The sequence below is a fragment of the Muscardinus avellanarius genome (assembly GCF_963383645.1).
Source record: "Muscardinus avellanarius genome assembly, chromosome: 4".
Lineage (NCBI taxonomy): Eukaryota > Metazoa > Chordata > Mammalia > Rodentia > Gliridae > Muscardinus > Muscardinus avellanarius.
This window is the reverse complement of record NC_137789.1, coordinates 39,296,807-39,321,865: the sequence shown is the minus strand read 5'-3', so window position 1 is coordinate 39,321,865 and position 25,059 is coordinate 39,296,807. Positions and strand designations below refer to the sequence as shown.

The window sequence follows — 25,059 nt, the reverse complement described above, 5'->3', positions numbered from 1 at the left end:
AGCTTATGGGGGAGGATCTCCGCATGTCATACCCACTTCCATCTTGGCACCATTAAGATATTGCTTATTTACACAGTTCAATTACCAAAAAAAGTAATTTAAAATAAGCACAACAATGCACTGTTTAAGGAATTTTTATTAAAGCAAGAATTTTATAATCCAAATTACGTTTCCTTGCTCAGTTATCAATTCTGTTACTTAAAACAGAACTGACAATTTGAGCTATTCCACAGTAAAGAATTACAAAATTAAAGAAAAGGAATGCTTTAAATTTTTGTACTTTGCTGAAAATTCTTTTTCCCAGGGTCTATAAAACATTAATTTGTTTTTATATTTTACTATTTTTTTGTGTTTTTTTTTGTTGTTTTTAAATCAAGTATCTAGGACTAGCATTGTTTGCTAGACCTGGCATTTGCTCGGTACATAAGGTTCAAAGTTTCCTTTCCTTTTTTTATTTATTTTATATTTTGCAATGTTTTTTTTCCATAATATTTAAGTTTTTCGATGTTTAGATATTTTTCTTCGGTGAAGCACGAGTTTCTTTTCATGGTCCCTGATCAATCTGTAAATAATAATGAAAAAATTTAGAAGATCAATACTGGCACTTGTCAGCAAATTAAAGTCCCTGTCTGAATTCCGTCTGCTGCCTGTTTCTATTAAATATTTTTTGAAAATAACTATATTCATCTTTTATACACTGTACACAACCTCCTCTCTAGACACTTCTCCCTTAAATACGTGAACTCACTCTTGGCTACTTTTACACTGCTGCATCAGAGTGGAATTTATTTCTTTTTTGCAGTACTGGGGATGGAACCCAGGGGCATTCTACTTCCAAGCTACAACCCCAGCCCTATTTTTTTTTTATTCTTTATTTTGAAACAGGGTCTAAGTTGCAGAGGTCCTCACTAAATAGCTGAGGCTAGCCTCCCTCCCAAGTGCTGGGATTACAATCATGGGCCACCACACCTGGCTAGAATGGAGGTAATTCTTACAGACATAACTAGTCCTTTACAAAAGAGGTTTACCAATCCCTGGTCCTGATACTAGGCACAGTTGTGCAGTGATATTACTGTTTCCTGGGAATAAAAAGCATATAATTGAGGTCCAAGGTCAACTGTTGGAGCCATCACCCAATAAAAGTATTAAAGTCAATCACCTATGGGCCATTCAAGACATATTACTATACAAAATCTCAAAGTGCTGAGATTTAGTAAAAGAAACCAGCTTTTTGAAAACGATAAAGAACAAGAGAGAAAACTCACTTTAAACAGTTGGAACACCAGTGGCACTGTTCACTGCTTTCTGGGCAGCCTCTTTAGCTTGGTGGGCTTGTAGTACAGCTACAGCTTCATCAACCTAAACAAAGAGCCAAACTAACTTAGCTAAAGAATCAAACGAAAATAAAGACTAGATTAAGACACACTTTTATTCTATGATGAAAATTGAAAAAGAACTGTTGTAAACAGCAACGGTTGAGAGCATGGATGCTGAAGCTAAACTGACTGGATCTGAATACAAGTTCTGCCATCTACTAGTGGGGTGAGCATTGGGTCACAATTATCAACTTCTCTGTTTCAGTCTCATTATTTATAAAATGAAGATAACAAGCACCAAAGGTTATTTTGAGGACTTACATTTATAAAGCCCAATATAAATGTTCTATAGAATTTAGTTCCTATAGAAAGCCTTGGGAAACACAGAGCAAGAGGCAACTAGACATGATAAAATTTGTATTACCTTAGAACGGAGAGACTCTGGAGACTCAAGCATATGAAGAAGTTCCGAATTATCAATTTCCAATAACATGCCAGTGATTTTACCAGCAAGAGTAGGGTGCATGGCTTGAATAAGAGGAAACAGCCGTTCACCTAGGAACAAAAATATTCAAAATCTTTTCATCCAAAAATATTAATGGCCCTTATATTAAAACCTTATTTTTGTATATAGTATATTTGCTAATACATAACCCATTTCATTAATTTCATAATTCCTAGCAGTATCAAATGTTACTAAGTTGTCAAATCTGTGCTAAAGCTGTCATCTCATTATATTCAGATTTTTCTTCCAAAAATGGATCTTAACCGTTACAAGTAACACAACTAGCTTTCCGGCATTATAGTTAGACAACATCGTACTCATTCCTCTCATTCCTCTGCCCTACCACCACTTCTACGTGCAAAGTATCTAAGTGATCTTTTATGTTCTAGTCTCTTAACTGAAAAGAGGGGATTCTTACCCAACATTTGCTTTTGTTCTTGAGGGGGGGCAGATGCCAACATGGAAGCAGTCAAAGGTTCCTGACCTTGTACATGAACAGCAGGCTAACCATGAAATAGGAACAGTTGTTAATAAAGAAATGACAGCATATACAAGACTGCAATCAACAGTAATTGCTGATGTGATCAAAAGCTTGCTATCTACACATGATCAGGAGAAGCTATATGAGAATTAGAAATACTGGCCAAGGTAGTTATTATCACCCTATTTGCTTAAAGCTATTTAATCACATTGGAAATTCTAATTTTTGTACCCAAAATAATCTGTTAGCAACAGCTTTGGCTCCAGAGTCAGGAAAAAGGTTAGACCCCATTCTAGAAGTCTAATAAATTTTTTTCACTTCTTCCTTGTACCTATCTATACCAAACAAAACTTTCAAACCACACAACTACACAAGTAATTCAGGATGGGAAATGCTGGCTGCCTAATTTCTTTTTGTGTGTGTTTGCAGTGGTGCTGGGGATTGAACCCATGGGCATTCTACCTTCAAGCTAAACCCCTAGCCCAATATTTTTATTCTTTATTTTGAAACAAGGTCTCACTAAGTTGCAGAGGGCCTCACTAAGTAGCTGAGGCTGGCTGTGATGTGGATCCTGTTTTAGCCTCCCAAGTACTGGGGTAACAAGCATGTGCCACACCTGGCTTTTCCTAATTTCTTACTATAAAACAGAAAAGCAGCTGGGCATGGTGGTGCATGCTTGTAATCCCCATGCTTGGGAGGCTGAGACAGGAGGATTGCGCAGGTTCAAAGCCAGCCTCAGCTACTTAGAGCAGCTTTCAGCAACTTAGAGACCCTGTTTCCAAATAAAATATAAAAAGGTCTGGGAGTATAGCCCGGAAGTAGAAAGCCTCTGGGTTCCACCCCCAGTACCACAAAAAAAAAAAAAAAACCCATAAAAGCACTTTTACATATAATCAGTTAGCAAGATGTTCCAGATAGTTCAGTTTTCATTAATCATGCAGTTACCCTCACCTACGATTTCAATAAAGGATTATTTTTATGAAGAAAATCCCCACCTGTTGCATGGTAACTTGTGGCTGTGCATTAAGATGTTGCTGAGGATTGCGGACTCCTGCAGCGTATTTATACTGCGGAACGGTGCGGACAGCAGGAGTAGCTGCAGCAGCAGCAGCTGCAGGACGTGGACCCATTGTCTGTGTGGATGTGTTAGCTAAAAAAACAAACATTTTTTTTAGGTTTACCTTACTATTTGAAGTCGAAGATCAATTTTTACAGAAAAGGTTAACACTCACCAACACGTTGTGTTGACATGACTCGTGGAACCTGTGAAGAAGCTGGTCTCATAGTACTAAATGGTGGTCTAGGAGCGGCTGGGCGGATAGCACCGGGCATATTTTGGAATGCTACATTAAAGATATGAGCAAACATTAACTGGAAAATCTCAATGAAAATGTTATGCTGCCATTTCAGAACTTAGTATAAAGCTCATAAGGCTAAAAAGTGACCAAAAAGTTTAGTTTTTTTTTTTTGTGGTACTGGGCATTGATCCTAGGAGTTTTATTCCCTCTGAGCTATACAATCCCAGCCCCTTTAATTTGTTTTGAAACAGGGTCTCACTAGGTTGCTAGGAGTCTCCCTATGTTGCTGAGACAGTCTTACAATCCTCTCAGTCTCACAAATACTGTGATTACAAGCATGTACCACCATGCCTCACAAAATTAAATTTAAAGCTGAGCTTCAAACTTGCTCTTTCCCAGATTTGCAGCATAATAGAATCCCAAGTATTCCTACAATTCAGGTCTTTATTCAACAGGGCAAGGTTTAATTTATCAGAACCTGGATGATGCTCAAGAATGAGTAGATGGAATGACATCTCTTAAAACTAATGCCTAATCACATATTCATTTCCAAAGTTTTCATAAAGGAAAAATAAACCTGTATAGGTATTATGACCTCACATGAAGACAAGAATGATAAAGCATTTTAATGTTATTTAGCCATAAATTATAATATAGTACTAAAACAGAAAGGCTAATTCGCCTTATATATATCTTAATCCAATCCCCAATCTTAATTAAAAGGCTTACGATGAGGTCTGGCACCCTGAGCAGTCCAGCGAGGACTTGGTCTTAGTTGAGCAATTTGGCTAGGAGGATAGTACGCAGCACGGTTCTGAGTCTGTAGAAAGGAAGCAAATGAGTATGTCAGCTTTAGAAAAAACACAAATAATACAACTAGTTTTATGCTCTCAAAACATTACCAGAACTCATACTCAAGCAGTTTTTACAACTTAATCACAATTTATTATTAGGCTTTATTACTTTGGAGGGCACAAAAAGCACATTAGCAATGACCAATATGAAAACCTAAAACATACCTGTGGAATAGCTGCCATGAAGTAACCTGAAGGAGGTGCTGGCTGATAGGGATTGATCACGGGGTTGGGCACAGCTCGTACACTTGCCATTCTCTGCATGTACTGGTTAGTGAGGTGAGCCTGGCGCTCTTCCTTGCGCTGAGCTAAAGCTACATACAGTGGCTTGGTGGCCACAATTCTACCATTCATTTCTGTGACTGCTTTAGTGGCTTCTTCTGGGGAGGAGAAACATACAAAGCCAAACCCTTTGCTGCGACCACCCTCCATCATAACCTATTAAAAGAAAAAAATGAAATTAATGATAGCAGAAAGAGGCAAAAAATAATTAACAAAATGGTCAATTACAGTCACTGAATTGAATAAGTCTTGTTAAGGATGTAATCATCTTGTGTTAACCCCTTGAATTCATGAATTCTTTTTAAATATCCAAATATTAAAAGCCAGCTACACTTTTTTTCTTGGTGGTATTGGGGGTGGAACCCAGGGGCTTTTCTACCTCTGAGCTATATACTCCCAGACCTATTTTATATTTTTTATTTGGAAACAGGGTTGAAGTTGCTGAGAGCCTCACTAAGTAGCTGAGGCTGGCTTCAAACCTGTGCGATCCTCCTGTCTCAGCCTCCCAAGCGCTGGGATTACAGTGCGCCACCACGCCCGGCTAAGCTACACATGTTTTTTATCTTAGTCAAGTAGGGAAGGTGGAGGTAGTAAAGGGGCTGAGGTACAACAGGTTTTCAAGATTTTATATATTTCCAAAATTACTTAATATATTTAGTGGTAACAAAAAAATATTTGCAAAATAGAGACTGACATAAAAGGTTTCCTCAATAAAAATACGAAAAAGGCAAAGACAAAACTAAACACATAGAAGCATACATCATTAAATAAAAATATTCATTTTACAAGATGAGATGCCACTTTCTATTCAATTGACCTATCTGTTAAGACCAATAAAAATTTGCTCAACCTTTTGGAAATTATCTGGTATACATTACTACTCATCAGCAATTCCATTTCTAAAAATTTAGATGCAAGGTTTATTAGAGCAATGGGTCTACAACAGTGGAAATATGCCCAAAGTAACCCAAAGGTTTATATATGATGGTGTATATCTTCAACATGAATATTTAATCCTCAGCAAAAAAAAAAAAAAAAACTAAACCTGAGAAATACCTGAAATAAATATAAATCTATATTAAGTGAAGAGACAAATTGCAGAATGTGACTTGTATAGTGATAATTATGACCCTATCTTCTAAAAACAATTTACATATATACAAAAATCCTGTACACTAGAAAATACCCAAACCATGGCAGATCCTTTTTTGTACTGAAAATAGGAGATGGTAATCCTTTACATTTTACTTTGTCCTGCTTGGTAAATACTTTTTAGTAAGTAACTAAATCCAAAAATGACCTCCCACCAGAATGAATTCTTGCTAACCTTTTCACCTCCCTGAAGAGTGATATAATCCACAAAAGGCTTCTAGAAATGGACTTAATGAAAAATTCTCCTTTGAAAAACATGCATGCTTCATATAATCTATTAAAGTAAACTGATGCACACAGTATATGGTTTCAGGAACCATACTGCAGACAGACACAGACAAATACTCTAAGTATGAGTTCCAAGTAGAAATGCACAAGGCTGGCCAGGCAAAACCCTGGGTTAAATCCACAGCATCTGTGGGTGACACACAGAGAAATCCACAAGCGGAAACACAAGGCAACCATGGCACTTGCATTTTTCATTTGTATTCAGTCACAGATCATTTTAGTTCAGTGAATTGAAAAATTCCCTGAATACCCTTCCCCCAGCCCAGGGAAAAACAACAGCAACACAAAACTTTGCATGCAGAGGGATTCTTGGGACCAAGGACACTAGACAGAAACACCTAGACTTAAGGTTGTTAAATCAAAATTTCAAAAACCCAAAAGTTTGGATTATAGAGTCCTACTTATTATAATATAAAATCTGAATTAAAAGAAAATATGATCTCTATCTTTACTCCCTGGGGGAGAGGAGGGGCCAGGGGTTAACTAGAATAAATTATGAAAATGAATAAATATAAATCAGCTGAGCGTGGTGGCACACACCTTTAATCCTAGTACTTGGGAGGCTGAGGCAGGATGACCTGGTTCTCAGCCAGTCTCAGCTACTTAGTAAAGTCCTCTGCAACTTAGTGAGACACTGCTTCCAAACAAAACATAAAACAAGGCTGAGAAGGTGGTTTGAAGGTGCAATGCCCTTGGGTTAAATCCTAGTGCGCATGCGTGCACACACACACACACACAAAAAGACTAAGATACATCACATATTTTACCTTTGCACTAGTGATTGTACCAAATGGAGAAAACTCTTTCCGGAGACGTTCGTCATCAATACCATCATCGAGGTTTTTCACATAAAGGTTAACACCCTAAGGGAAAAAAAAGCTGTTAGGAAAAGAAAAAAGAAAACCATAGTGGCATCTAAGCACACCTCCTACTACTTTATCCCATGTTTCTTCTTTCCCCTCTCAAACCCTCAGTTACCTGGTAGTAACTGAAATGAATGTAAAATAGGGTTCCTGGTCCCTGTCTTATTTGCTTGTTCAATTAAAAATGAACCTGGTATCTGGTGATCCTATCTTGCTTCATCTGTTCAAATTTGCGTTTAAGTTCCGTCTGCCGTTCCACTTTTTTCTGAGCTCGACCAACGTAAATTTGTTTTCCGTTGAGCTCCTTTCCATTCATCTCGTCCACAGCCTTATAGAAATCAAATATTTTAATCAATAACTTGTATAAGTTCCTCTTTAATAAGAAAAATGTTAAATTACAAAAGATAAAGATAGACCTATCCCCAAATCTTGAGATGTGGAGACAATGCTGGGTCTCAATTTATGTTCTCAAACTGTTATAAAAATATGTAAAACAGCCATTGGTATATAAATATGAAACTTTAACAACAAAAGCAACTCAACATTATATTCCCCCTTAAACAAGGACTACTCTATCTACAGTTAATTATTACAAATTACTATATCTAAGCCTTACTTTCTGTGCGTCTTCGTGCCTTTCGAAGCTTACAAATCCAAATCCTTTGGATTTTCCACTTTCATCAGTCATTACTTTCACACTTAAGGCAGGCCCTAAAAAAAGTTTTTAAATAATTCAAAGATATTTCATATATTTAGTTTATACATTTAACATCCCAAGACACAAAAACAAGACCATGCAAGGGGGGGGGAATAATTTCAAGACCCCAGACACTCCTCCATATCTCCTAGGTTCTAGGCATTTTATAACCTCTTCAAAGACTCTTCTACTAAGAAAGTGTGTGTGTGTATGTATGCATGCATGCATGCATGTATGTATGTATGTGTGTGTATATATATATATATATATATATATATATATATTTTTTTTTTTTGTGGTACTGAGGGTGGAACTCAGTGGCTTTTCTACCTCACCTCTAAGATATACTCCCAGACCTATCTTATATTTTATTTGAAAACAGGGTCTCACTAAGTAGCTGAGGCTGGCTTCGAACCCATGCGATCCTCCTGTCTCAGTCCCCCAAGTGCTAGGATTACAAGTGTGCTCTACCACACCCAGCTCCAGAAAGTCTACTTTCTACTCTAAGTCTCTCCCTTTTAAGGTGTGCTTTACACAATTAGAAAAGTTTTATTTTAAGCAGGGAGTAGGGAGCCTGGCCTGTAATCCCAGTATTGAGAGACCGAGACAGGAGGATCACATGTTAGAGACCAGCCTCAGGAACTTAGCGAGACCCTGTTTCCAAATAAAAAAATAAAAATGGCTGGCATGTGTAGCTCAGAGGTACAGCACCCTGGGTTCAATCCCCAGTACCAATAGATAATTTTATTCTTAGCTGTAGTAGAAAACAGTTGCTTTTCCTAGCCAATATTATTATTTCCTTGATCTCCCGAATTAAGAATCTGTCCTTTCTTGGCCTATCTCCTTTTCAATATGGAGTGAAGGCATCGAATACACAGCTGGACCCTCTAGTGAGAAAGTAACTGAATTACCCAGAGAAGGCATGTTTCCAAGGACTGTCTCTCTTACCCCTTTCAAGTGGAAGAGACTTTTAACTGAGATGGGTGGTATCTGAGGCCAGGGGGGTGGGGGGGATTATCCCTTTGGAGTAGAAAGAATGTATGAGCACAGACAGACATCTCTTTATGTGCCTCTCTGAGCCATACTTCAAATCTCTGCTATATATAAAGCAAAGCAAAAAAGTACTGATATTGTTACATACTGGTGTTACATACAACTCAGCATTATTCATTTGGGACAAGTGGTAAACATAATCCGACTTCAGAAATGACACAAATAAGGTATACAAAAAAAGACTTTGAAGAACTTAAAGATATGAACCATTACATTTATTTTCTATATCTTACAAGATTTACCTTTGTGCAAAATGATAATTTTTTGCTCAAAGGAAGAGTTTCAATATAGCATGCCAGCCTGGCAATAAAAAAAGTGTTAGATTCCCTAATTTTTTTTTGTTGTGTGGTAGTATTGGGGATTGAATGTAAGAGCATTCAACCTGCAACCTGAACTACACATCCTCAGCCCTTTCATACTGAAACAGAGTCTCACACTAAATTACTGAGGCTGGCCTCAAACCCGCAATCCTCTTGTCTCAGCCTCCCAAGTATTGGGATTATAGGCATATATCACCAAGCTCAGCTAGATTTCCTCTTAAAAAACAAAAAACTTTTGTATCATGCAAGTCATCTGTAAATACACACAAAAATTATTTTCTGCCCTGCCCTGTTAACTTTACTATCACCTACAGTAAACCTAATCTATACTTCATTTAATTTCAAACTTAATGACACTACTTTGAAAAGCAAGGAAAAATATTTTAAGATTCCATGAAATCTGACGGTTATCTCTGGCTTATCTCGGAAAGTCATTGTTTTAAACTGCCTACACACAATGTGGTTGAGACTTGCCAAATATCATAAAGCTGGCCAGCTTCACTGTCCCATAACTAAATTGCATCCCACTGTAAGATGGCTGTGTCAAATGCATGCTTCTGATGAGATCTGTTAAGCACCTAAATCCAGTATCTTAATATTGCAAAACTTTTCAAAATTGTTCTTATTGTTCAGTTACCTTACTCTGCTAGTCCAATTGGATAGAATTCCACTTATATCCTATTTGTACTACAATGGTCTACAGTATAATCCAAATAACTCCAAGTATTTTTAAGCATTTTGGTTCAATCTTGTTTCCTTTAAATTACATATTGGTCAGCCAGGCGTGGTGGCACATGCTTGAAGCAGAGACAGGAGGATGTGCACACTCAAAGCCAGCCCTGCTGGCTTAAGAGACCCTGTTTCCGAATTTTAAAAAAAGGTATAAAAATAGGTCTGGGAGTGTAACCCGGAGGTAGAAGGGCTTCCAGGATCCCCAGTACCACCAAAAAAACCCCTAAAAAAACAAAACAAAAATTACATATTGGTCAAAAATCAAATGTTGAGCAATTACTCAAAACGCCAAGTGTAAAAATTTAATTCAGACACATTACCAAACTTGCCAAAGAGATCCTTAAGGCGCTCATCGTCCATGTCTTCTCCAAAATTCTTGATGTAAACATTGGTGAACTCTTTTGCCCTAGCTCCAAGTTCTGCTTCTCGTTCTTTACGAGATTTAAATCGTCCAACAAATCTAATAAAATATGTGAAGACTATGTCATTAGGTTCTATTTTATAAAGTTTAGATTAATTAAGCCACTGGTGACTTCCTGTTACTGACAATTTTCAGAACCTCAAGCATATAAATCTGAAATAGGGCTTTAACTAAAAATTTGAAAATAAGAAATAAACCTCTTAACTACAAAGTACAATGAAGAAATACTCTTAACATACTTCTCTCTAAGCAAGGGTTAAAGATCTCTCTTATCAACACAAATAATTGTGTAACAGGCCATTAAAAAATGCTTTCATCATTACCATTTCAAACTGACTCTTGCATGTTATTTGCCATCTCCTAAAATAGAAATTTAAACTTAATTCTGTACTCTAGCGTACAAGAGTCTGTCACAACCGTAATATCAACAGCATGACTTTCAGAAACATTATTTTTCTAATATAAAAACAGTACATGTCATGGGATACTGCAATATAAAACAAAGTAAAATTTAAAAACCCTCCTATAATCCCACTCAAATCATGACAGACTTAAGGTCTTTTTGTTCTTCATCTATTCAAGAACATTTCTTTATGGAGACAAATGTGGTTTCTTTATCCTCCTAGAAAACTATGGTAGGGCTTTCCCTTGCTAGTTTCATAAATGTTCTCAACAAGAGCATAACTTTTCACTGTAAGCACCCAAATCTTCTGCTATGAATACTGCTACAACTTTATATTTGTCTTAGAATAAAGACACACACACATCAGAGTAGAAAGGGAATACACAAGACTTTACAAAATAGTTAAGTCATACATATATTAACTATTTCTAAGCATTAGCCTTTATAATCAATGTTTATTACTGAGGAGTTGCTGGTCATCTTAAAGACTTGTGTGGGTTCCTTAAATACCAAGGCTTTCTTCCATCCTTGCAGTTATAAGGAGTGATGCAGTTGCCTTATAAAAATTAAACCCAAGCTGGGCGTGGCGGCGCACGCTTGTAATCCCCGCGCTTGGGAGGCTGAGACAGGAGGATCGCACAGGTTTGAAGCCAGCCTCAGCTACTTAGTGAGGCTCTCGGCAACTTAGTGAGACCCTGTTTCCAAATAAAATACAAAAAAATAGGTCTGGGAGTATAGCCCGGAGGTAGAAATCCTCTGGGTTCCACTCCCAGTACTAAAAAATAAATAAATAAAAAAAATTAAATCCAACTTGCATAGAATTATAGTTTATTGAGCAATGAGAAAATAATCTTATTGCTAAATCTGCACAGATGATTAAGAGGAATCTACTGGCACTTAATAAGAAATTTAAGATTTGTCATTTCTTATTAGGCAAATCTTAAGTCTATATTTTAACAAATGCAATAGAATTACTAGTCTCATAGATAATTTAGTTTTCTGACAGACACAATTTCAGGAAAGATTAATCGCAAAAACTGATTTAACTTTAGCTTCATTTTTACACTCCCATCAGTAAACTGTGACAGTATCAAGCAGTATGGCAAGAGAATGGGTTCTGAATGCAGACCACCAGGTGTGTAAGGTCAGCTCTCCACCAAAACACCATATAAAAGCAAATTCAGATGTACCTTCCTCATGTATAAAATGGACCAATTTAAAATTAGTGCCTCAGAAAGTTTGTCTGCACTCCTGGTTGTTTAGGAACATATTTTGAAAAAGCTTTAAATCCATGTTTACTGGGAACTATTAAGAACAGATTTGGAATATCAACTAAATTTTTATACTTACACTTTACGATCATTTAGAAGCATACCATTCATTTTCTCAATAGCTCTTTCAGCTGCTTCCTGTGTCTCAAAATGTACAAATCCATAGCCCTTGGAACCATTTTCATCACAAACCACCTAAGAAAAAAATAGAGCCAACTTTTCACTACTTGCTATTGGCTTAACATTTTTCCAGTGTTCACAGATAACTTGCCAGCTACCCAACTCTAGGGTTATTTCAGAAATAAAGATGCCCATTAACAGCACAGTTGCTATTTTAAGAACTAAACTAAAAGTAACTAAACACTAAATGGTGTTTCCTGTCACACCTTTGCTTACCTTACATGAAAGGATGTTACCAAAAGCAGAAAACGTATCATAGAGTGCTTTATTATCAATGGATTTGTCCAAATTTTTAATGAATATGTTGCCTACTCCACTTTTGCGAAGAGATGGATCACGCTGAGACCACATGATGCGTACTGGTTTGCCCTTTATAACATCAAAATTCATGGTGTCCAAAGCACGCTCCGCTGCAAGAAGGACATTACCAGAGTGACTATAACATCAAAACTTTTATAAAGGCCACTATAAAGTTTATCAAAACTATGGTACAGAGCCAGGCATGACAGCGCACATTTGTAATCCCAGAATTTGGGAGGCTGAGACAGGAGGATCACAATTCTCAGACAGACTAGCTACTTAGTAATAAGTCCCTTTGAAACTCAGTGAGATCCTGTTTTCAAAATAAAGAATAAAAAAAGAGTTGGGGGTTTGGCTCGGAGGTAGAATGTCCCTGATGTTTCATCCTCAGTGCTGAAAATATATATGGTGCATAGAATAGGTGGGCAAACGGTCTCACGGAGTTCTCGAACTCTTCCTTCTCAAACTTCCAATATGGTTGTACCTTTCAAACAACACATTAGTCTGGATTTATGTTGTATAATGCAAAAAAGAGAAAAATTATCAGAGGCCTCAAATTCCCCATACATTAAAAAATGGCATATTGCTATTAATGCATTTCTGAAACAATTTCTTTCCTTAATTGCCGTTAAGTTTCAAAGCATCATTTTGTTCCTACTCACATAAGACCAAAATTCCTTCACATACAATCAGTTTAATGAACAATATAGAAACCAGGGCTTCTTCCTATTTATTGAAATTGGTCATTTCACTGGCGCATCACTGCCAATGGCCTATTTTCTTAACAAAAGTTTCTGAATTACTGGGGGGGGGATTTTCATGGTACAACTAGGCTATACAAGATTTAAACAATGCCTCCAAAGAGAGGAGACATGCTGGCTGCACATAATCTGAGTTTGTGAAATGTATCTGCGATATTTCACTCAATGTTTTCTGGATGCACAAAACTAATTTTACTGGTTCACCTAACTTATGAGTTGGACAGTGCTAGAAAATTTGAAAATCTACAATTAATTTCAGGGTCTAAATTAGATGTACCATCAAACAGTGAAATTGAAACTAAATGGAATGATATAACCTTAATAAACTGAAGTCTTGAAGCAATTTCCACAAATTCTATGAACTGTTATCAACAGGACAAAATTTCCAGCCACTTCTTTTATAAATGAAAAGTTCCAGTTTCTAGAATATAGTGATAATCAGCTGTCAGCTCATTACCAGTTGACCACACCCACTCAGCTCCCCCCAGGTTTTTTAGCTGACTTTGCTTGAGCTTCTTTTGAACGAGTCACCTCTTCTTAACCAAACTGAATACTGTTCACTTTCAGAAGGTATTCCACAAGTCCCACCAATGCAGCAATAAATTTTTTTAAAAAGTTCAAAATAGGGGAAAAAAAAATCACAAAAAAAATATTTGGAAAGATCATAAACTGTACATAAACCAAATAAAAAAAATTTTGAAAATGCTGTATTCTCTTGATCAGTTATAGTACTGATATGAACCGATAATATATAGTGTACTGTTACTATGGCAACCTGAAGTTCAACTTTACAAATCCCAAGAAATTTATAAATTGGTTTCACTGGATTTAAAAACCTAAGTTTAAAAAGAATGACACTTTTGAGTTACCATTTTATGGCTTCTAGAATTGAGTTTTCTCTACAAATGTTTTTTGGATAGTTTCCCCAAATTTATCTTCCCTAATCTTAACATCCAGTGATCCATATTATCCAGAGTTAAAAACCTGTAAATTAGTGCCTACAGAGCAAAGGGCAGGAAATCTGCAGTGCAGTTTTGCTCCTGTCACTCAATATTTTGCTTAACCAAAATCTCAGTATCAATTTTACCTAGAGAAAAACTCATTATTAACAATTAACTCAATGAGCTTTAAGTTTATTCCAACCTTAAGTCCCTTTCAACCATCATGGCAATAAACTATAGTCTAGAATACGTGATATGTATTCCAGCAGCCAGGGGCAAAGAATGAAAGGGGTGGGGGCGGCAAAACTAGCTCATTGAGTGAGGCTGACTTCTGGAAGTCAACTGATCCAGATGTAAAAATCCTAGCGACTTAAGAGGCCAAAGATCTTATGTTTGTCTAATTTTGTTTAGCTTAACTAGAAAATAAAAATACAAAATCAATGTAATCTGCTGACTTGTACTCAGTCATTTACAAGATTCACGGATATGTACCAATTTTAGAAATAAAAGAGAAACTTGGAACTATTAGAGTGCTATGGATAAATATAATGGTCCAGTCAAGGTTAAACTACGAATAACATATGCAGCCTTAAAGGCCTCTCAAAAAAGGAGGCATTTCAGGAAAAATATATATACAAACATATACTGAACAGATCACCAGCATTATTAAAGTAGGGTGTAATTTGATCAAAACTGTCTAATTGTCTAGGAAAACTAGCCTTCAACAGAATCATCTTCCCAAGTCCCCTCTTTCCATTGCCCTACTGGTAATGCAAAAGCAATGCTTATATCGGGGAAAACCCCAAACGCATGCCTCACTAGTAATTTGTGCATTTTAGTTCCATCAGTCACTGATGCATTATTAAGAGTGGAATCGCAAGCCTGAGGACCACCACATCACACAGCAATCTATGAACTTTATTATAAGGCCTTGTGGCTCCCCCCGGCGTTTGGGCCGGGAGCAGAACAGGCCTCGGGCCTGCGAGGTTACAGGGTTCAACACGTGGTATCTGAGCACTGAATGGCACTTCCTCCCCAGACCCCGGCGCCGGCCGGAGCCCCGGGTAGGTGGGAGCGCCTGCGTCTCCCGCCCGGTCAGGGGGCGCGAAGCCCAATGCCCCAGAATCCCGCGGCCCCTGGCAGGAGCGTGGTGTTAGAAGCAAATCTCACCCACCCTCCCGGCGCGTCATCACCCTAAAGTTTGAGAGCGGCTGGGAACGAGAAAATGGTCGCAAAAGAGGAAGTGGCCAGGCATGCGAGGGGCGTGCGGCCGCCGGCTACGCGGGCGCCCAGGCAGGACACCGCGACCCCGGCGGGGGTCCCGGCGGCCGAGCGCCTGCCCGCCGGCCCTCGGGGGCTGACACCGCCCCCGCCCCCCGCCCCGGCCTAGCGCCCGCCGCGCCCGAGCCTCATGGCCGCGGCCCGCCGCCCTCGGGCCTGGCTCTTACCGTCCGCCGGCTGCTGGAAGTTCACATACGCGTAGCCCAAGGAGCGGCGGGTGATCATGTCCCTGCAGACCCGGATGGAGAGGATGGGCCCGGCCGGGCTGAACTTCTCGTAGAGCATCGCCTCGGTCACGTCGGGGTGGAGGTCCCCCACGTAGAGCGAGGCCATGGGGTAGCTGGGGGCGCTGGGGTTCATCTCGGCACGGCTGCCCGCGGGGCCACAGGCCGCGACCTTTCCCGGAGAGGAGGAGAGCGAGTGCTGGGGCCGGGGGCCGGCGCCGGGGGGAGGGGAGCGGGGGCAAGCGCAGAGGGACAAAAATCAACCGGAATCGAAAACTACTCAACGGCCGCGGAACCGGGTCGATCGGCTGCCGCGGGCGGGCGGCGGGCGGCTGCCGGCGGGGAGCGAGGCTGGCGGTGTCGGGTCCGGGCGGCGGGAAGGCCTCGGTCTCTGGGTTCCTTCTTGGAGCTGCTGCGGGGCCGCGGGCGGGCGGGCGGGTCGGTCTCGGCTGCTTCACCGGGTTATTTTATAAAAGAGGAAGAAAAAAAATAAAAGTCTCCGGCGGGGGAGACGCGGATTTTTTGTAAATTTTTTTTGGGTTTTTTAAAAGATTTTTTTAGATTTTTTTTGGATTTTTTAATAATAAATGTGTGTTCCGAGCCCGGAGCACACACTCCGCACTCTCAGCACTAACCGCCGGGGAGAAGGGGAAGCACCGCCTCCTGCACCCTCTACTTATACCCCCCGCCGCACTCGCCCCGCCCCCGCGCGTCTGACGCCGGGCCCTACGCGAGCGTCAGCGCCGGAGGAGGAGGAGAGGAGGAGGCGAGGGGGCGGAGGGAAGAGAAAACAGGAGGAGGAAAGAGCAGAGAGGAAGGGAGAGGTGGCGGCGGCGGCCGCTGCGGCGGGTGTGGGGGCGGGGCGGGGCGGGGGCGGGGCTTCTGCGCACGCGCCGCGCCGGGGGCGGGGCCCGCGCCGCGTAGGCCGCTGGGGAAGGGCGGGCGCTCGCGGGCGGCGCTCCGCCCAGTGGCCGGGCCGGCCCGGCTCGCGCACGCCCCGCCCCCTCCTCCACCCGGAGGAGCGTTAACCCGTCACCGCGGAGGTGGGCGGCGCGCGGGGCTTCCGGGTTCCTCAGCGCCAACCTCCCCCACGTGCGCGGCCGGCGGCGGCCTCTTCCCGCCGCGGCCGGCCTGCGCGGCCCCGCCGGCCCCCACCCCGAGGGGCGCCGGGCTGCCGGGGGCCGGCGTGATCCCCGGCAGGCCCCGGGTGCGAAACGTGCGTGGAGGGAGCCGGGCGGCCGCCCCTTTCTCCTACCCGGACCGCACTACGAGTCCCAGCGGGCAGCGCCGCCGCGCGCGTCGCCGCAGAAGCGGTGCCTGCTGGGAGCTGGAGTCCCCAACGGCCGCGGGCTCGCCGACCCCAACCGGCCCGGCCCGGCGCGGGGCCAACGGCCGCCGGTCAGTGGCTTTAATCGGGGAGAGCTGGAGCGCGGGGTTGGGCGCTGGGTCCTTAGGGTGCCCGGCTGGGATCTTTGACTTCGTGCTATTTCTGCCCGACATTTTGCAGTCGATAACGCGACTCTAGAAAAATAAATGTTCTTCCCTAAAGTAATTGCTCCCAGTCATTGGTATAGGGACCAGTCACTGCGACCAGACAGAATTCGGGATGATCTGGAACAACACAATTATACGTTTAAAACAATTTTGTGTATTAGCTGTGGGATTAAATAAAAATGTTAAGTTTAATGAATTGATAGCCATAAAAGTACCAGCGATAGAAATGACATTAAGTCAACATATAAATTCCGTTTTAGAGTAGTAATGTGCTTTTACAGTTTTTAAAGCCCTTGCATAAACATCCTATCATTTGACAGCAATCTTGTGTGGGAGGTGGAGCAAGTAGTAATAATTTTATTTTACTGTTAAGGGAACAGTCTCAAAGAAGTTAAATGATTGCCCAATTCATTCCTTAATTCAATAAACTTTAATGCATGCCTACTATTAGTGTCTGGTGTGGACTAGGTACTTTATATCTGTTTTCATTTAATTGGAATTTAAACCAAGAGAAGCCTACACAAGTGCTATTTCCCCCATCTTAGTAGGAAGAGGATAATATATTTGAAAAACATGTTGCCTCATGCGCTTCATTAGGCAAAAGAGCAAAACTTAGGACTGTGCTCTGGGAAGACACATTCTAAACAATAAATCAGTGTTCAATCTATTACTGGCTAAAAATCGATCCATCAGTATATTCACTGAATGCCTTCCCTGTGTGAAGTGCATATATCTATAAGGCAGAAGACAGACAAAAACAAATTCTTGTCCTCAAAATGCTTCTGATGAGTTCTCCAGTGACCATATAAATATAAGCATTAAAGTTAGAACAATAAACATCCAATGCTAGCATTTTATCAGGTTGTGACAATATTCTATTAGAATCTAAATTGGTTTTTCTCAAAATAAGCAAGTGAAAAATTCCATTATTATGGTTTAAAAGAAAACGACTTCGTTTTAGTATTTACATTAAATTACTGAGAAAAGGCAACATTAAACAGGCAGCTGGGTGTGGCTGCGCACACTTGTAATCCCCGCATTTGGGAGGCTGAGACAGGAGGATCTCAGTTCAAGGATAGCCTCGCTACTTAGCAAGGCCCTTTGCAACTCAGTGAGACCCTGTTTCAAAATAAACAAAAATAGGGCTAGGAGTGTAGCTCAGAGGTAGAATGCCCCCCGGGTTCCATCCCCAGTACCACCCCCAGTACCACGAAACAAACAAAAAAACTAAACAGGCATGATAGAAGAGGTATACTCAGTTTTATTTTTTTTAAAGGGATGGGGAGGTGAGTCAGACATAGTGGGACACACTTGTAATCCCAGTACTTGGTAGGCTGAGACAGGAGAATCACAGGTTCAAGGACAGCCTCAGCATTTAAGCCATGCGTGATTTAATGAAGCCCTCCTTCAAAAAAAAAAATAAAATAATAATGGGGGTGTAGCTCAGAGGTAGAGTGCCCCTGGGTCCCATCTCTAGTATGGCAAAAAGGGAATGAAAGGAGGTTACCTCCAATAACTTGGAAAAGGTTACAGTAAGAATTAGAATTACCAAAACCCACAATAATCGTTAAATTTAGTTATCCGTGGCTTTTCGAATATGTTAGAAGATGAGGGTCCATTTTCTGATGTGTTTCACTAAACCATGACTGTAAAATAACAGGTGAAAAGAATGGTCTGCTTGGCTGGGTGAGTGGTACACACCTCTCATCAGCCATGTGGGAGACTGAGACAGGGTTGCAAGTTCCAGGCCTGTGTGGGCAATTTAGTGAGTTGTCTCAGAAAGAAGAAAGAAAGAAAAAGGCCACAGATGTAGCTAACTTGTAGTGCACCTCAGATTCAATCCCCCAATGCCAGGAAAAAAAAGAAGAGGAGGCGGTGTTGTCATCTGCTTGGAGTCTAGACTATTTCTTTGGAGAGCAAGAGTTTTTAAAATGGTTAATAGGTCTCTTCAACCTGTTGTCCTCATGGGTGCCTAGGGCTGTCTGTACCCAAAGCACTTACTGCAGACAGTATTTCCTAGCATTGCGGGTCGGGCTCTCATTGCTGGGACTGAGCCTCGAGGTAGTAGAGTTTTGGTATCACCGTCGGGCAAGCAGAGACTACTGGGCAGAGTTTCTGGACCTCTAAAACTGAGGTCACTCTTAAATGGCATCCTACTGTGCTCCTCCACCTTTCGGGGGCCAGCGGATAACTTCTTTGACTTTAACAGAATGATTGCTTCTGATAAAGGCAATGAGGGCTGCAAGTAAAAGGCAATAGATGGAATATCTGCCAATTCCGTTTGCCTTTTGTTTCACTACTCTCATTTTTCTCTCCTATTTCTTTTTGGTCTTTTGTGCTATGTTTATCTGCCTTGCTTATGTTTATCTAATTTTAGATTGCAAGATGTGGGGTATAGTAATGTCTCTGTATGTGCAGTGTGGGTGCCTAAGAATGCCTAATGGCATCAGCACCATTCAACAGCCTGTTTTTACGTAGTGAATAAGTTCTAGGGCTCTCTAGAGAACTCTTTCTTTCTTTTTCTTTCTTTTTTTTTTTTTTTGTGGTACTGGGGATGGAACCCAGGGGCATTCTACTGCCAAGCTACACCCCCAGACCTATTTTCTTACTCTTTATTTTGAAACAAGGTCTCCCTAAGTTGTAGAAGATCTCACTACCTAGCTGAGGCTGGCCGCGAACTGTGATCCTCCTGTCTCAGTCTCCCAAATGCTGGGATTACAAGCCTGCGCCACCATGCTGAGCTCTAGAAAACTTGTTCACTTGACTTTCACTAGAGATTTGTAAATAATTTTCCAGTTATAGCCAGGATATATCCAGAATACATCCAGACAAATTTAGAGTATCTTGTATGTAATTTAACAAATTTAACGTTGGCTGGCCTTATAAAATCTTTAGGTAATACTCAGAGAGAGGTTTGAGGTAGGTAGATAATGAGTGAATGTAACAGCGCCCTTCCAACTGAAGGGGTATATACTTTCTGTTGACCCTCAAAATAGAAAAATATAGACCCTACTTATACAGTGTTTCTAAAGATCAGCTACCTGGATTCATTGGTCAGCTGAGTTGCTGAGGAATATAATACCTACTCAGATTTATAAATTGTCATGCCTACAGTCAGAAGGATTTCCTATAATAAGTTCCCTTCAGATTTTATATTTTCTTTTTATCTTCAATATATATTTTCCTCATACAAACTTAGAATTAAGAAATTTATAAAAGAAATTGAAACTGAATCCTGTCCCTACATTGTGTATCAGATGCTGTAACCTGACATTAGTTATAATATAGCTGCAACACAAGAACCACTTAAGGTCATAAACACAGACTCAAAAGAGAGAAAAAAGTAATTAATGGCTTGAGAGAAAAAAGTGATTAGTGGCTTTACTGTAGAAGAGAATAAAAATTCAGAAAAATCTCAGAATTCTCAGATTCCTTACAAAGTGATCTTCTAAGGATGTAACCATCAGAGTTAACCAGTGCACTTGTCTAACAGATCGCTTAATACCATGGGGATACTACTACCTCCCTAATAGGATTATTGTAAGACTGGAGTAAGATAATGTGTGTAAAATTAAGTGGCATAATGTACAATGCTACGGTTTATCAAGTATCTCCCATTTCTTTAAATAAAACCACACATCAGTTGATTTGGCTGATAGCACAATTCAAATTCGTGGCAGCAGTATTAACCAAAGATATACATGAGATATACACAAGACATAACTGTTGCTGTCTTAAACTATATGAAAGTAGGGAAAAATACAATGACCACAATGAGACAGTGTTAAATACTAGATGCACAAAAAACTAATTTAATTGCCTATTATGCAAAGAAAGGTCAATGTGAGAATACTCTGAGATGAATTATATTCTGAGACCACTGTTCTCTGGCACAAACAACTCAAGTACATAGTTTATGATACAAAGAGTAACAAAGATACACTTGAGGTAAATAGAAAAACTTCTAAGAGCTAATATTGCCCAAGCATGGATATTTACTCAACGTGGGTCCTTTTATTGCCTCCTCACACAGCCCTATCAAGCAGGAAGCTGCAGTACAGCCAATGAATAAACAGGCTCAGAACCACTTTGATGCAAATACAGGCAAGTGCAAGTTTCCAAGGATGAAGCCTTTGATCTAGAAGTCAAGGAGGGGCCAGGACTTGGAATAATGAGAGGAAAGGGCATTGTAAGGTAGAGGAAATAACATCAGGGATGTCAGGGAGGTGAGAATAAGCAGCTGCATGAAGGGGAAGGACCGAATGTCATGGCTGAAAGTGGAGGACAGTAGGGCCAAAGGCGGCGGGAGGAGGGGAAGCAGAAGGAAACAGACTAGGCTTGGCCAGGGAGAGACTGCGGGCTAGCGGGAAGGGGCGCAGGTCGCCTCTTATGTCCTCATGGGTTTTTTCCACAAGGTAATTCTGGTGGCAGTGTGAAAGTGCTGGATCTGAAAGCGAGACAAAGGGAGACCAATTAAGATATTCTTGGAACCTGTCACTTTGATCTTCCTGGAAGTGAAGGAAAGAAAACAAGTTCTTATAGTCCAATGAGAAGAAGGATGCCAAGTTTATTCAGAAAGACTAACTTATTTTCTTATACTAAAACTTAAAACTATTGTGTAGCTGTTTATATAAAGAATAGTGAGTGGTATAATTCTTTCAGTTATAAATCACATTTATTTAGGCCTACAGTGTGGGCTGTTTAAGGCACTGCCTATAAAATACTAAAGCTGGTAAAGTTTCTGCCCATGGAGCTTACTTGGACATTTGTCATAAGTAGTGGGGTTTTAATTAAAATGCAGGGAGGAAGCCGGGCGTGGTGACACACACTTGTAATCCCAGCACTTGGGAGGCTAGACAGGAGGATCGCATAGGTTCAAAGCCAGCCTCAGCTACTGAGTGAGGCTCTCAGCAACTTAGTGAGACCCTGTTTCCAAATAAAGTATAAAATAGGTCTGGGAGTATAGCCAGAGGTAGAAAAACCCCTGGGTTCTACCCCAGTACCACAAAAATAAATAAAATAAAATGCAGGGGCACTTTTCACGTGGATTTTTTGTCAGTTCTCAATAGTGACTGACTATAATTCAATCAAAGATTTTTTTTTTTTTTTTTGGCGTGGTACTGGATGGGGATGGAACCCAGAGGCATTCTACCTCCAAGCAACGCCCCCAACCCTATTTTTTATTCTTTATTTTGAAACAGATTCTCACTGAGTTGCAAAGGGCCTCACTAAGTAGCTGAGCCTATCTGCAAACTGTAATCCTCCTGTCTCCGCCTCCAGAATGCTGGGATCACAAGTGTGCACCACCATGCCTAGCGAGTCAAAGCATTTTTGTTGAGAGCTGAGTTTGACATGAAGCTACCAAATCTCTAGAAAACAACTGCAGTCTCCAAGCACCGTGTCTCAATTTTCAGTGGCATCATCTGGGCTTTTGTAAACGGCTGGGTAGAAGTGGCTTTCAATTTAAGGTCCCCGGTAGGTGACCAAAGGACAATGATCCTGGGTTGGTGATTAAAAAGAGGTGTGTATCGCCACACACATATATACATACTTTACTCACACAATATGTATTTACTGAGTCACAGATTAAGCACCCTCAAACATTGCAGATACAGAAATAGGCAAGAGAATCCTATCTTGAAGAATCATAATAACATTAACATCATAGAATTTACCTTTTTGTGTGTGTGTGGTAATGGGGATGGAACCCAGGGGCATTCTACCTCCAAACTACACCCCCAGTCCTATTTTTTATTCTTTATTTTAAAATAGGGTCTCATGGAATTGCTAAGGGCCTCACTAAATAGCTGAGACTATCTGTGAACTCAGATCCTCCTGTCTCAACCTCCCAAATGCTGGGATTACTAGTATGTACCACCATGCCCAGCTACCTAGTTTTTTCTTTTTTTTCTTTCTCTTTTAATTATAGAAAATAGATTGCAAAGTTCCCTAGAAAATTTGACTACTCAAACGTCCTTAGCAATTTATAAATAATGCTTGAGCCACAATTCTCTGGAATATATATATATATATATATATATATATATATATATTATGTAAGATAAATCAGGATTGACTAGTTTCATGAGGTATTTAAGTCTAACATCAGGAGGCTTATATGACTTATGGGAGAGTATAACTCCCAACTGAGGAGGTATACTTTCAGGAGACCTCTATGAAGGTAAAATATATGAAGGAAGCCATCTCTAAAGGTGTGACATATTTGATTGTCAACAATTTCAACGTGGTGCAGTAGACAGTGTACTGGTAAGGTGAGTTCAAGGTATTGTGGGAACACAAACAGGCACCTGGAGATCTGCTTGAGAAGGGCTTGGGGTTGGGCATGAGGAGCAACTGGTTGAGTTCCCTCAATTTAATAGTAGCCACCATTTACGGAAGCCCTCCTACTCGAAATAGCCGCTCATGGGAGCCACGTAATGTGCTCAGTGGTAGGGCTGCCTCCCCTGGGCTGGGCCCCACTGGAGCGCCAAGGCAGCTCCTGTGAGCAACAAGTGACCTGCCTGTCAGGGTAAATGAAGATATTAGTTCCGGCCTATTATGAAGCTTCTCTAACTATGCTTCACTGCTTTATTTTGTTTTCTTCTAGGAAACCAACAAGGTATGAACAACTTACCTCTAGAAATCTTCCTTTTGGTTCATTCATCAGCTGAGCAAGAACATATATTTATGCTGACTCATTCTCACAAGTGTATGTCAGATGATTACATTGGCAGAATTATGTTTGTAAGTATGTGTCCAGTGTATTTCTATCTTGGAGGTCTACAGTTGTAGAGTCTAGATTCAAAAAACTGCTGGCGTGGTTGCGCACGCTTGTAATCCCGCATTCGGGAGGCTGAGACCTGGAAGATGGCAGTTCGCGGACAGCCTCAGCTACTTAGTGAGACTAAGTTGGAAATAGTAATGTAAACTAATAATATTTAATAAAATACATTTTCCCTAGGTCTGTTCAATGAAATAACCAAGGAATGAACCTGAACCTGATGCTGGGTATTTCTGTCTAACTTTTCACTTAAAGGAACCAACATGCCTTAGAAAGATGTTTGATTCCATGTCAGGGTTTGGGAAGATGAGACTTGAAACATTTTCTTGGCCAAAATGCACATATGTTTTCTAAAAATAATGGTGTGTTGCCTGGTGTGGTGTTGCATGCTTGTGATCCCAGCATTCGGGAGGCTGAAACCGGAGGATCGTGGTTGGCAGGTAGCCTCAGCTACTTAATAAGGCCCTCCGCAACTTAGTGAGACCCTGTTTCAAAATAAACAATAAAAAATAGGGCAGGGGGTGTAGCTTGGAGGTCAAATGCCCCTGGGTTCCATCCCCAGACCCGCAAAAATTAATTAATTAATTAATTAATTAATGGTGTTACATGGCAGAATATAGAAGCCAGTTTAAAGAGATGCATATTGACTAATTCTGTCAGCCTGATTATCAATAGGAAAATGATGACTATGGTTAACTAAAATGCACTAATTTGTGAAAAGCTGAGTTCACAATGACAGCAAAAATGAGAAAAGTTGAGAAATTGTACTAAAGACTTTTACTCTAGTTGAATCTTATTACTCACCTGTTATCATGGTTGGTGCTATTGACTCTTGTATCAGTGCAGAATATCAAAGTCACTGAATATTAGGCACATTTATTTTATTTAATCTAGGTTTACATTTAGAAAAATAACTCTTAAACTCCAACTACCTATGTCTCTACTAGTGCAAACTGATTTTTTCATAGTGACAAAATTGTTTGTGTAGGCATCTAGCCAACACATCCCTGCCTGACATAGAAATCTAATACTGAGAGTTTTTATTGCATTTCAAAATGTTGTTCTAATGAGTCACCTTAGGAAAATTAGTGTTGGAATATATTTGAAATATTGTACCCATGTGTTTCTATGCATTGATTATCCTAAGTTTTAAAAGCCAGT

At 40.5% G+C, this 25,059-nt stretch overlaps 1 protein-coding gene across 2 annotated transcripts; it reads right to left on the bottom strand.

Moving 5' to 3' along the window:
- Positions 1–1,266: 1,266 nt before the first annotated feature.
- PABPC1 (poly(A) binding protein cytoplasmic 1) lies at positions 1,267–15,812 on the bottom strand (the record flags this gene model as incomplete). 2 transcript variants are annotated; one of them, XM_080694371.1, is made up of 14 exons in its annotated part: positions 15,567–15,812; positions 12,333–12,526; positions 12,016–12,131; positions 10,162–10,301; positions 7,656–7,750; positions 7,230–7,367; positions 6,944–7,039; positions 4,620–4,892; positions 4,330–4,420; positions 3,535–3,645; positions 3,298–3,452; positions 2,240–2,324; positions 1,741–1,871; positions 1,267–1,359 (listed from the first exon to the last, which is right to left on the bottom strand). In XM_080694371.1, exons 1-14 carry the CDS (start codon positions 15,757–15,759, stop codon positions 1,267–1,269), a joined length of 1,911 nt encoding a protein of 636 aa, XP_080550497.1. In that variant the 5' UTR covers positions 15,760–15,812. The 2 variants fall into 2 exon arrangements, with proteins under 2 accessions (XP_080550497.1, XP_080550498.1); XM_080694372.1 differs by having other exon boundaries at positions 3,304–3,452.
- Between the last annotated feature and the right edge of the window lie 9,247 nt (positions 15,813–25,059).